This window comes from Mesoplodon densirostris, chromosome 10 (genome assembly GCF_025265405.1).
Source record: "Mesoplodon densirostris isolate mMesDen1 chromosome 10, mMesDen1 primary haplotype, whole genome shotgun sequence".
Taxonomy (NCBI): Eukaryota; Metazoa; Chordata; class Mammalia; order Artiodactyla; family Ziphiidae; genus Mesoplodon; species Mesoplodon densirostris.
Window position 1 is genome coordinate 89,003,774 of NC_082670.1, and position 12,792 is coordinate 89,016,565.

General features: G+C 39.2%; 2 protein-coding genes across 11 annotated transcripts in view; both read right to left on the minus strand.

The window, feature by feature from the left end:
• UBA3 (ubiquitin like modifier activating enzyme 3) overlaps positions 1–12,792 on the minus strand; it is a 444,187-nt gene that overhangs the window by 231,861 nt on the left and 199,534 nt on the right. The gene's annotated exons all lie outside the window — the stretch shown is intronic.
• The window catches only part of FRMD4B (FERM domain containing 4B), a 329,668-nt gene that overhangs the window by 117,503 nt on the left and 199,373 nt on the right, over positions 1–12,792 (minus strand). For all 10 annotated transcript variants that reach the window (XM_060110254.1, XM_060110252.1, XM_060110249.1 and 7 more), the window contains 2 exons: positions 11,434–11,499; positions 5,111–5,205 (listed from right to left, as the gene is read on the minus strand). In XM_060110254.1, the coding sequence (XP_059966237.1) occupies positions 5,111–5,205; positions 11,434–11,499 (161 nt within the window). The remainder of the gene's footprint in view (positions 1–5,110; positions 5,206–11,433; positions 11,500–12,792) is intronic.

Here is a 12,792-nt window from a genome sequence, read left to right on the forward strand (position 1 = left end):
CTACCCAGGTACGTGGGGGAGTTTCTTGCCTTTTGGGAGGTCTGAGGTCTTCTGCCAGCATTCCGTAGGTGTTCTGTAGGAGGTGTTCCACATGTAGATGGATTTCTGATGTATTTGTGGGGAGGAAGGCGATCTCCGCCTGTTACTCTTCCGCCATCTTGAAGCTCCTCCCCTATTCCTGTTTTATTTTTTATTTTGTCACTTACTAGTTTTAACATAGGAAAAAAGTGTGTCTTTATTTCTGTAGTTATTAGATGAGACTTCCAATAACTGTCTCTAGCTTTCCTTGGAGGAATATTATCAAGATAAGTTGATATAAGTGACATAAGGAAAGGTTCATAGAATTACTGCTTTTGTGGGTAAAAAATATATAAGGATAGGGGACTGGAAGTTAAAAGATTCTTACACTGTATTTGATCAAGTTTAGGATGGCACTGATTTGAAGACATACCCCAATTTCACAGATGCTCAAATGTATGTCTGAAATACATAAAGTATTGTATAGTGTTCAAAAGTTTTCTTAGAGAAAATGAGACTAATTTTGAATTGTCTTTTTTGCTTTTACTTAGGAAGATGTGGCATCATTTAAGAAGCATAATGTATATTTACATGAACTTGTGTGAAATGATGTCCAAGAATGCAGCAAGTTGTATAATAACATATAGAGCATAAATCAATTACATTAACCACAGAAGACACTCAAATACGATTATATATTGATGAAAATTCTTAGATACACTTCTGGAGAGATACAGAGCAAATTGCTACAATCAAAAGACAGCAGCCTCAACTATGATATTAAGTGTTTTTATAAGAAGATATTCATGTAAAAGTAATACAAAAATAAGTTTTTAGAAAAGAAAAATTAGAACTTAGATTTAAAAAAATCTACCCATAATTTCACCAACAGGATGAAGTTAGAAGAACAAAAAGTGAAAATTACCCTTAACTCTATCATTGAGATATATTCCAGGTTAACATGCTGTTTTCTAGCCTTTGAGAGTAAAATGAGATCAAAAAGCACTTATTCCTTATAACCTACTTTTCTCAAGTTTTTCCATCAGCAAATGGGACAGACCTAATCAATACCTCAAAAAGACAGTTGAATTTACACATTCACCTCTATCAGCTGTGTTAGCCCACTATGAAGCAAGCGTCCTTTTTGGCTAGAATTGTATCAGTCAAAGGTCGATGGTCTCAGGCCCACCGGATGGAACGGTGATCAAAAATCCCAATTGTGTTGTGAAACCTATTTGTTATTTCTTAATAAACAAAGTTCATCCAGCAAATCCTTTCAAAACAAGGAAAGGAAAAAAATGTCAAGTGGGTTGAAGGGGATGGGAACCATTATGGGGAACAAAGTGCTGCCTTAGGAGGGTCGTGACTGCCCTCTAGGGGTAAAGACTCGCCCTGCACACAGAACACCAGAAGGCATTAACCGGCGTGAGCTTATTAGGAAATCTATCCCCTCCCTCTAATAGGACCACGAATTTGTTTTTGTTGGTCACCATCACTACTTTTATCATGTAACCGCGTGATTCCATTTTTCCATTCCTCTTCTTGGCCCGTGGAGTAGGCTACAGACAGTGGCTAGTTTCATTGACAAAATGTCCCCTCCGCTTTGCCTTACTCTATTTGAAGTTCACCAAAGGCAAAGAGCTGATGTGGCATCTAGGCTGGAAAATGCAATTCAGACAGCATCCTGGGAGGGATCTGACTAAGTGGTTTTATGGGGGTGGGGGAAGGGGAGTGCCGAAAGAAAATACTTTCCAAAAATATTTACCAGACAAGAAAAAGGACTAAGCCTGTGACCAAGACATTCCAAGGAGACACCCTTTGACAGAAGCAATTTTCCAGACCTGTTCCCCAGAAAGGTGGAAATAGCCAATTCCCACTCCCCCCTCCAAGAGCCCAGCTCATACTTCTTCTAAAAATAAACACAGCTAGAGCCAGAAGACACCTTCTAAACTGATCATAATTCAAAAACAGACTCTGCTGTCATTTGCAGGGGAGTGCACGAAGGACATTTTGGAGCCAGGCTTCTTGGAAAGACTATAAGCATTGACCGATGTCACTAAAGAAAATAGCTAGAGGAGGGACTTAAGTGAGACATTCTTCTTCCAATAGAGTATTTAGAAAGAAATCATCCCAAGGCACACGATGGGGAAAGTGGCCCAAGTCAGGAAAGGAAATCATTCATATTATGTATTCCTTACTTTCTGAAGAGACGGTCCTACAGTCTGAACACTTGATGTATGCCCCCTCTGGTTATGTTCACCTGAGTCTGGAGCTTTCCCAAAAGCCTGCCATGTGGCCAGGACTCTTTTCCAGCCCACCACGAACCTTACAGCCTGGGACATTTGCAAGACCGCAGTCATTAATCATGTCACTCCCCTGCAGAACATCCTTCAGGGGCCTTCATGTGCCTTCTGCATCTACATGACTCTCTGGGCTCACCTGTGTGTTTGTCCTTCTTATATCTTAATCCATGCTCAGGCCAGTTTCCTAGCCACTGGGCAGATGTACCATGTTCATGACCATGTCCATGCACTGGTGCACAAAATGACTTTTCCCTGAATGCTGGCTCCTCTCCCCACTACCTAAAATCTAAGTGCCCTCCCAGTTACCCTCCTGTGTGGCTTCCCACTCAAGTCCTCCTTCAGCCTCCTTCAGAGCACACCTTCCTGCCATGACTACGAACAACAGGATGTGTGCATGGGCTCTGCATACCCTACCTGTTTAATAGTATAATACTATGACCCTATTTATTATATGTACCTTATATAGTACTTATTATTTTGGTGCTATTATTATGCCCATTGTACAGATGAGAAAACTTGAGTGTCAGAGATATTAAGTCTAAGATCTCATAGCTACCAAGCTTCTATGATGTCCACCCTGCCTCCCTCTCAACCTTTATCTTGTACCACTTTTCCTCTTACTCTCTCTATTCAAGGCATACTGGCTTTTTTTTTTCTTTCTCAAAAATAAAAAATAAAAAACCAAAGTCAAGCTTATTCTCACCTGAGAGTATTTCCACCTGCTTTAGTTAGAAATTAGATTAGTTGGGAAAGCTGCCCTGACTTTTGCAGAACTGGTTCTTGCTTTCTATTATACATCACCTTTTAGAAGCTGTCCTGGTCCACCCTGTCTAAAACTGCATCACCCCACCCCCATTTTTCTTGATCATGGCCTCTTGTTTCATGTTCTTCAAAGCACTTGTCATTTCTGGTATCTTCTCATTTATCTTTTTTAAAATATTTATTTATTTTGGCTACACTGGGTCTTAGTTGCAGCATGCAGGACCTTTTAGTTGCAGCATGCAGACTCTTAGTTGTGGCATGTGGACTCTTTAGTTGCGGCATGCATGTGGGATCTAGTTCCCCAGCCAGGGATCAAACCCGGGCCCCCTGCATTGGGAGCCCAGTGTGTTACCCACTGGACCACCAGGGAAGTCCCTCATTTATCTATTTATTTACTTGTTCTACTGGACCATACTAGTGCAACATAAGCTCCATGAGAGCAAGAACCTGGTCTGTGTTGTTCACAGCTGAATCCCTGGAAGCTGGAACAAATGCCTGGCATTTAGTGGCACTCAAGAAATAACTGTTGAATGGATAAATTACTCTAATATTCATGATTTTAGCCTCTATTTTATGTCACCTTTCCCTAAATTGTAGTGTTTGTGTACTTATGGTTTTTACCATATAACCTAGCCATCACGTATTTATGGTTTTAAGTCAATGCTGTTTGGTATGATTTCAGTCACATTCAGATTCAACCTGTATGTGTGTGTTTTAATCACTGATTCTCATGAACTGGTTCTGTCTTTCCAGCTAGAGCCTGTGCTCAATGGACATCTGCATTTCCTATTTCATCCAGCAGAGGACTGATCAGACAAGGTCGCAAACCGTTGTTGAGTGAACAGATAATTTTGTGATTCAGGATGAGATGGGTGATGTGGAGTGCACTTTTTTCCTGCTTTGTTGAACTCCATTCAGGAAACATCTTAAGTCTGAAATCAAAGTTTTCAGGTTTTTCTATGTCTCCTGACAACTCAGCTGTCTGGGTTTTTTTGGTTTGTTTTTTCTTTGCTTTTTTTGCCCAGCCCAAGTCCTGAGCCCACTGGCATTTCCAGGAGGTCCTAAGCTTGCAGCCCACCAAGGCTGGAAGTAATCAGCAGATACAAAGTGTTAAAAACAAATTAACCCCTTCCTGAGGTAATTTTCTGCCTGGTTAACATGAAGAATGGAAAAACATTTAAACTGAGAGAGTTACGGAAAGAATGCTGGCTGGGTGGTTGGCCAATATATTTTGTGTCTGGAACACGTTTTCTTGAATTTTAATATTTGAAGAGCTCTTTGCAAATTATCCCATAAAGGAGAAGAAATCATTTAATATATCAAGCTGCATATAACTAGGCAAGTCAGGCTGCCATAAAGCATGCAGACACACATACACACACACATACAGAAAAGAGCTGGTAAGACTAAACACCTTTGCTTACACGGAGCTTTAAATTCTTGTGAATTCACTGTTATATACCAGTCTCATTTCAGAGGGGATTTCAATTGTTAAAAATATACACAATATCCACGTTAGCATTAAAAATGTAAGTAAAAGAAAAAAAAATGAGGGTTACATAAAATGGGCCTAAGTGGAAGTTAGAAATTTCATCCAGCATTAAAGTATATACATATTTATTGGGTGGGCCCCAAAATTGCCTTTAAACTTTCTTGCCACCAAATCCAAACATTAATTCAGTTTCAAGATATGAGTAGATGACACTAGCATTTCTATCCCTGATACATAAGCTAAATCAGCAAGCACAACTGCATTCAAAGAAATGTGAAGACAGCCTATCATCAAGAATAACAAGATCATTGCAACAAATTTCTAAGGCACTTGGGACAATGTTCTGAGTTCTTAGAATGATCAATATTCCCTTTCTTCTCCTTTTACCAGAGTTCTAAAGAAAAACCAGTATTAAAAATTCTTCAGCTAAGCAAGACATATTCTAATTTTTGGAGCATTCCCCTGCCCCTGCTTTTGGTTGAGAGTTATGCACATAGGTAACCCAGACAAAAGGTAAAAATATGAAAACTCTTACGTGTCATCTGTAAACGTGATTCCAAAATACTCCTTTTCTTTCAGGTTGAAATGCGAAGCCACGAGGTCCAGCAACTCTCTTGATAAAAGTTTGGGCTGTTAAGATAAAAATATGATTAGAAACAATTTGGTCCCCTCTCTCTCTCACTGCTACCACTTTCCTCTGTCCCAAACAGTTTAAAGCAGCCTTTGTTTGTTTGTTTTCGGATGCCCGTGCCCTTTTGTTGCTTAATCTACTAGAGACCATTCTCTAAGGGTTTGGGAAGGGGAGGAAATGGGAACAGGAACATCACTGAGATCATCATTTTGATATATCTGCAATTCCATCCAGCACCTTATTTTTTCCTCTAAAGTAAAAGTGTATTCACTAATGCATTGGTGTTTTGGAAAAAATGCTCTTTTATATACAGTATGGTGCTAGTGATCAAGACAAAGAATATTAAACACCGCCTAGATTGTAGGAATAACTTGGCTTGGTGACGGTCAATTGAAGAGGCTCAAGACCCAAAGGCTCAAGACCCAGAGAGAACTAACAACCACCACCACAACAACACAATAATAATAGTGACTGTTTATTGTGCTGGACTCCTTCTACCCATTATTTCATTTTAATCACTACAATGAGTCTATGAAGTAGGGGTTCTTGCCATTTTATAGATGAGCCAACAAAGGCCAAGAGCAGTCAAGCACCTTGCTTGATGTTCCAGTTAGTTAAGGACCAGATTTGAACCCTGTTTTGTCTGAATCCAAAGACTAATAAGCTTTTCACTTCTTTCCAGGGATGGAGCAATTGTATCCATTGTGCAGATCATCATCACCAGTACTTACTGGGCACCTCATTAGAGGAAGAATCTAGTCTATGAACTTTTGGGAAGCACTGGCTCTGGTGGGAAGAAGCATGGTTTGGAATCAGCCAGAATGTCCAGAGTGAGAGCAGATGGTGGATTTGCAGAGACTGGGGAAGGAAAGGGGGATTTGCAGGGAGGCATTCTAGGTGGACTTCTTTTGAACTTTGAGCCACACATTTTAGGGCTCATTGTGGTAGTTTGAGGGTTGGATGTTTCTTGTTGGGGAGGAAAGAACAGTCATGATAAAAAAAGAAGAAAGGAAAAAATGTTAAAGGAAAAGAAAAAAGAAGCTGTCTACAAGAGACCCACTTCAGACCTAGAGATACATACAGACTGAAAGTAAGGGGATGGAAAAAGATATTCCATGCAAATGGAAACCAAAAGAAAGCTGGAGTAGCAATTCTCATATCAGACAAAATAGACTTTAAAATAAAGACTACTAGAAGAGACAAAGAAGGACACTACATAATGATCAAGGGATCAATCCAAGAAGAAGATATAACAATTGTAAATATTTATGCACCAAACATAGGAGCACCTCAATACATAAGGGAAATATTAACAGCCATAAAAGGAGAAATCGACAGTAACACAATCATAGTAGGGGACTTTAACACCCCACTTTCACCAATGGACAGGTCATCCAAAATGAAAATAAATAAGGAAACACAAGCTTTAAATGATACATTAAACAAGATGGACTTAATTGATATTTATAGGACATTCCATCCAAAAACAACAGAATACACATTTTTCTCAAGTGCTCATGGAACATTCTCCAGGATAGATCATATCTTGGGTCACAAATCAAGCCTTGGTAAATTTAAGAAAATTGAAATTGTATCAAGTATCTTTTCCGACCACAATGCTATGAGACTAGATATCAATTACAGGAAAAAAGCTGTAAAACATACAAACACATGGAGGCTAAACAATACACTACTTAATAACGAAGTGATCACTGAAGAAATCAAAGAGGAAATTAAAAAATACCTAGAAACAAATGACAATGGAGACACGACGACCCAAAACCTATGGGATGCAGCAAAAGCAGTTCTAAGAGGGAAGTTTATGGCAATACAATCACACCTTAAGAAACAGGAAATATCTCGAATAAACAACCTAACCTTGCACCTAAAGCAATTAGAGAAAGAAGAACAAAAACATCCCAAAGTTAGCAGAAGGAAAGAAATCATAAAAATCAGATCAGAAATAAATGAAAAAGAAATGAAGGAAACGATAGCAAAGATCAATAAAACTAAAAGCTGGTTCTTTGAGAAGATAAACAAAATTGATAAACCATTAGCCAGACTCATCAAGAAAAAAAGGGAGAAGACTCAAATCAATAGAATTAGAAATGAAAAAGGAGAAGTAACAACTGACACTGCAGAAATACAAAAGATCATGAGAGATTACTATAAGCAACTCTATGCCAATAAAATGGACAACCTGGAAGAAATGGACAAATTCTTAGAAATGCACAGCCTGCCAAGACTGACTCAGGAAGAAATAGAAAATATGAATAGACCAATCACAAGCACTGAAATTGAAACTGTGATTAAAAATCTTCCAACAAACAAAAGCCCAGGACCAGATGGCTTCACAGGCGAATTCTATCAAGCATTTAGAGAAGAGCTAACACCTATCCTTCTCAAACTCTTCCAAAATATAGCAGAGGGAGGAACACTCCCAAACTCATTCTACGAGGCCACCATCACCTTGATACCAAAACCAGACAAGGATGTCACAAAGAAAGAAAACTACAGGCCAATATCACTGATGAACATAGATGCAAAAATCCTCAACAAAATACTAGCAAACAGAATCCAACAGCACATTAAAAGGATCATACACCATGATCAAGTGGGGTTTATTCCAGGAATGCAAGGATTCTTCAATATACGCAAATCAATCAATGTGATACACCATATTAACAAGCTGAAGGAGAAAAACCATATGATCATCTCAATAGATGCAGAGAAAGCTTTTGACAAAATTCAACACCCATTTATGATAAAAACCCTGCAGAAAGTAGGCATAGAGGGAACTTTCCTCAACATAATAAAGGCCATATATGACAAACCCACAGCCAGCATCGTCCTCAATGGTGAAAAACTGAAACCATTTCCACTAAGATCAGGAACAAGACAAGGTTGCCCACTCTCACCACTCTTATTCAACATAGTTTTGGAAGTTTTAGCCACAGCAATCAGAGAAGAAAAGGAAATAAAAGGAATCCAAATGGGAAAAGAAGAAGTAAAGCTCTCACTGTTTGCAGATGACATGATACTATACATAGAGAATCCTAAAGATGCTACCAGAAAACTACTAGAGCTAATCAATGAATTTGGTAAAGTTGCAGGATACAAAATTAATGCACAGAAATCTCTGGCATTCCTATATACTAATGATGAAAAATCTGAAAGTGAAATCAAGGAAACACTCCCATTTACCATTGCAACAAAAAAAATAAAATATCTAGGAATAAACCTACCTAAGGAGACAAAAGACCTGTATGCAGAAAATTATAAGACACTGATGAAAGAAATTAAAGATGATACAAATAGATGGAGAGATGTACCATGTTCTTGGATTGGAAGAATCAACATTGTGAAAATGACTCTACTACCCAAAGCAATCTACAGATTCAATGCAATACCTATCAAACTACCAATGGCATTTTTCACAGAACTAGAACAAAAAATTTCACAATTTGTATGGAAACACAAAAGACCCCGAATAGCCAAAGCAATCTTGAGAACGAAAAATGGAGCTGGAGGAATCAGGCTCCCTGACTTCAGACTATACTACAAAGCTACAGTAATCAAGACAGTATGGTACTGGCACAAAAACAGAAAGATAGATCAATGGAACAGGATAGAAAGCCCAGAGATAAACCCACGGACATATGGTCACCTTATCTTTGATAAAGGAGGCAGGAATGTACAGTGGAGAAAGGACAGTCTCTTCAATAAGTGGTGCTGGGAAAACTGGACAGGGACATGTAAAAGTATGAGATTAGATCACTCCCTAACACCATACACAAAAATTAGCTCAAAATGGATTAAAGACCTAAATGTAAGGCCAGACACTATCAAACTCCTAGAGGAAAACATAGGCAGAACACTCTATGACATAAATCACAGCAAGATCCTTTTTGACCCATCTCCTAGAGAAATGGAAATAAAGACAAAAATAAACACATGGGACCTAATGAAACTTAAAAGCTTTTGCACAGCAAAGGAAACCATAAACAAGACCAAAAGACAACCCTCAGAATGGGAGAAAATATTTGCAAATGAAGCAACTGACAAAGGATTAATCTCCAAAATTTATAAGCAGCTCATGCAGCTCAATAGCAAAAAAACAAACAACCCAATCCAAAAATGGGCAGAAGACCTAAATAGACATTTCTCCACAGAAGATATACAGACAGCCAACAAACACATGAAAGGATGCTCAACATCTTTACTCATTAGAGAAATGCAAATCAAAACTACAATGAGATATCATCTCACACCAGTCAGAATGGCCATCATCAAAAAATCTAGAAACAATAAATGCTGGAGAGGGTGTGGAAAAAAGGGAACACTCTTGCACTGCTGGTGGGAATGTGAATTGGTACAGCCACTATGGAGAACAGTATGGAGGTTCCTTAAAAAACTACAAATAGAACTACCATATGACCCAGCAATCCCACTACTGGGCATATACCCTGAGAAAACCATAATTCAAAAAGAGACATGTACCAAAATGTTCATAGCAGCCCTATTTACAATAGCCCGGAGATGGAAACAACCTAAGTGTCCATCATCGGATGAATGGATAAAGAAGATGTGGCACATATATACAATGGAATATTACTCAGCCATAAAAAGAAATGAAATTGAGCTATTTGTAATGAGGTGGATGGACCTAGAGTCTGTCATACAGAGTGAAGTAAGTCAGAAAGAGAAAGACAAATACTGTATGCTGACACATATATATGGAATTTAAAAAAAAATGTCATCAAGAACATAGGGGTAAGACAGGAATAAAGACACAGACCTACTAGAGCATGGACTTGAGGATATGGGGAGGGGGAAGGGTAAGCTGTGACAAAGTGAAAGAGTGGCATGGACATATATACACTACCAAACGTAAGGTAGATAGCTAGTGGGAAGCAGCCGCATAGCACAGGGAGATCAGCTCGGTTCTTTGTGACCGCCTGGAGGGGTGGGATAGGGAGGGTGGGAGGGAGACGCAAAAGGGAGGGGATATGGGAACATATGTATATGTATAACTGATTAAATTTGTAAAATAAAAAAAATAAAAAAATAAAAAAATTAAAAAAAAAAAAAAAAAAAAAAAAAAAAAAAGAAAAAAGAAAAGAAAAGAAATAGAAATCTAGACCAAAAGGTCTACTTTGGTGAAACTATGATTGATGTGCTATTTTCATTCTAATTGAAGCCTGTACACAGTGGGCTCGGCACAGCCTCAGAAAGGAGAAGAATTTAGGTTTGGTGAAGGGAGGGAATTCCAGCCACGGCTTTAGGTGTGGCTGTCATCAGGCACTTCCATGATTTTTTAAGATTCTGGGTCCAGAGTGTTGGGTGAAAAAAGAGAGAAGCATCAATAATTAAGATATCATCAGTCATATAAGTCCCATGTGTTTTACAGAGATTTCGTTCACATATATAATCTAGTTTGATGTTTTTTTAACTATACTGAAGTATAGTTGATTTATAATGTTGTGTTAATTTCTACTGTACAGCAAATTGACTCAGTTATACATATACATATATATATATATATATGCTTTTTTAATATTCTTTTCCACTATGGTTTATCACAGGATATTGAATATAGTTCCCTGTGCTATACAGTAGGACCTTGTTTATCCATCCTGTATCTACGAGTTTGTATCTGCTAATCCCAAGCTCCCAAGTTCCCAAGCTCCCAAGCTGACTTGCAGACATAGAGAATAGACTTGTGGCTGCCAAGGGGGAGGGCGGGGGAGGGAAGGATTGGGAGCTTGGGATTAATCTAGTATGATTTTAACCATTATTTCTGAGAGGAATATTAGGCAATCTTAATGCCAGTTCATAGCTGTTGAAACTGGGTATTTAACTTGGACCATGCCATGTGACAGGAAAGTGGCAGAATGACAAGTCTCAGCTCACAAAAACCCTTTCGGGGAAGCATTATGGTCTCCAGTTTACCAACAAGAGGTGATTCAGAGAAGTCAAGTCACTTGCCCAGGGTCACACAGCTACTGAGTGTCAAAGCTGAGACTGCAATCCAAGCATCTCTGAATCCTGTCACCAGTCTCTAGTTACTCTTAAATACAGCTAGGTTTCCTGGCTTTGAAGCTTTATCCCCCATAAACAACCCTGTGTCACTGGCTCTGAGGCACAGATAAGCAAGCAGGCTGAACATAGGCCACAAGGCCTACAGAGGGAACCAGGATGGCTTGTCCCTGTGTGGCATCACCTACCTGAACCAGCAGCTCCAATCTCCTGTCATCCAGGAGGTGCACCTGGCAGTGCCTGCCTTCTGTCATCTGTGGAGACAAGACAGCAAGAGTGGCATCAGGCTGGGGCTGGCAGGCAAACCCTTCAACTTGATTTACCATTTCTTTTACGGGTGATGTGCTCAGCCTAAAAATGCTATCAGTCGAGTTAATCAACAGGTTTGGTCATAAACAGATTTATTATATGGCATCAGCTCTTGCATTTACTTTATTTATTTATTTATTTGTTTGTTTGTTTGTTTTTATTGTATATTTTTTGGCTGCGTTGGGTCTTTGTTGCTGTGCGAGGCTTTCTCTAGTTGTGGCTAGTGGGGGCTACTCTTTGTTGCAGTGTGCGGGCTTCTCATTGCCGTGGCTTCTCTTGTTGCAGAGCACCGGCTCTAGGTGCATGGGCTTCAGTAGTTGTGGCGCGTGGTCTCAGTAGTTGTGGCTCGCGGGCTTAGTTGCTCCGCGGCATGTGGGATCTTCCCGGACCAGGGCTTGAAGCCATGTCCCCTGCATTGACAGGCAGATTCTTAACCACTGTGCCACCAGGGAAGTCCCTATTTTTATTTTTTTAGCTCTTAGATTTAAAAGAAAAAAGAATGAAAAGCAAAGACCACTCAATATATTGAAAAAACAATACCTATACAACACACAAAATTATACTATGAAAAGCAGGTTTCCTTCCCAGAGGAAACTACTATACTTTTCCTTGAATCAATATTTTATTTTCCAAATGAAGATGGTTTTATTCATTGTTGTGTTTTAATAAACACAATACATGCATAATTATAGGATGAAAACCAAATGATACTAAAGTTAAAATGTAAAGTGTCCATTTTTGAAGCTTTGGCCCTCCTTTGTAGTATTCATATCACTACCATAATTAACAGTTAAGAATAGTTAAGGTAGGGAGTTCCCTGGTGGTCCAGTGGTTAAGAATCGGTCCCGCAATGCAGCGACACTGGTTCGATCCCTGGTCAGGGAGCTAAGGTCCCACATGCCGCAGGGCAACTAAGCCCGCGCACCACAACTAGAGCAACTAGAGAGCCCGCATGCCGCAACTACCGAGCCCATGTGCTCTGGAGCCCGCGTGCCACAACTAATGAGCCCGTGTGCCCGCATGCCACAACTAGAGAGAAGCCCACGCACTGCAACAAAAGATCTCATGTGCCACAACTAAAAAATAACAACGCAGCTAAAAAATAAATATTTTAAAAAAAGAAGAGTTAAGATACCCAGTTAAGAACAATTAGATGTATAAACTACTAATTATATTTAATTTTTTATCACTTATAACTGCAATACTGGGAAATTACTCCTTGTAAAGTATTTAAACAA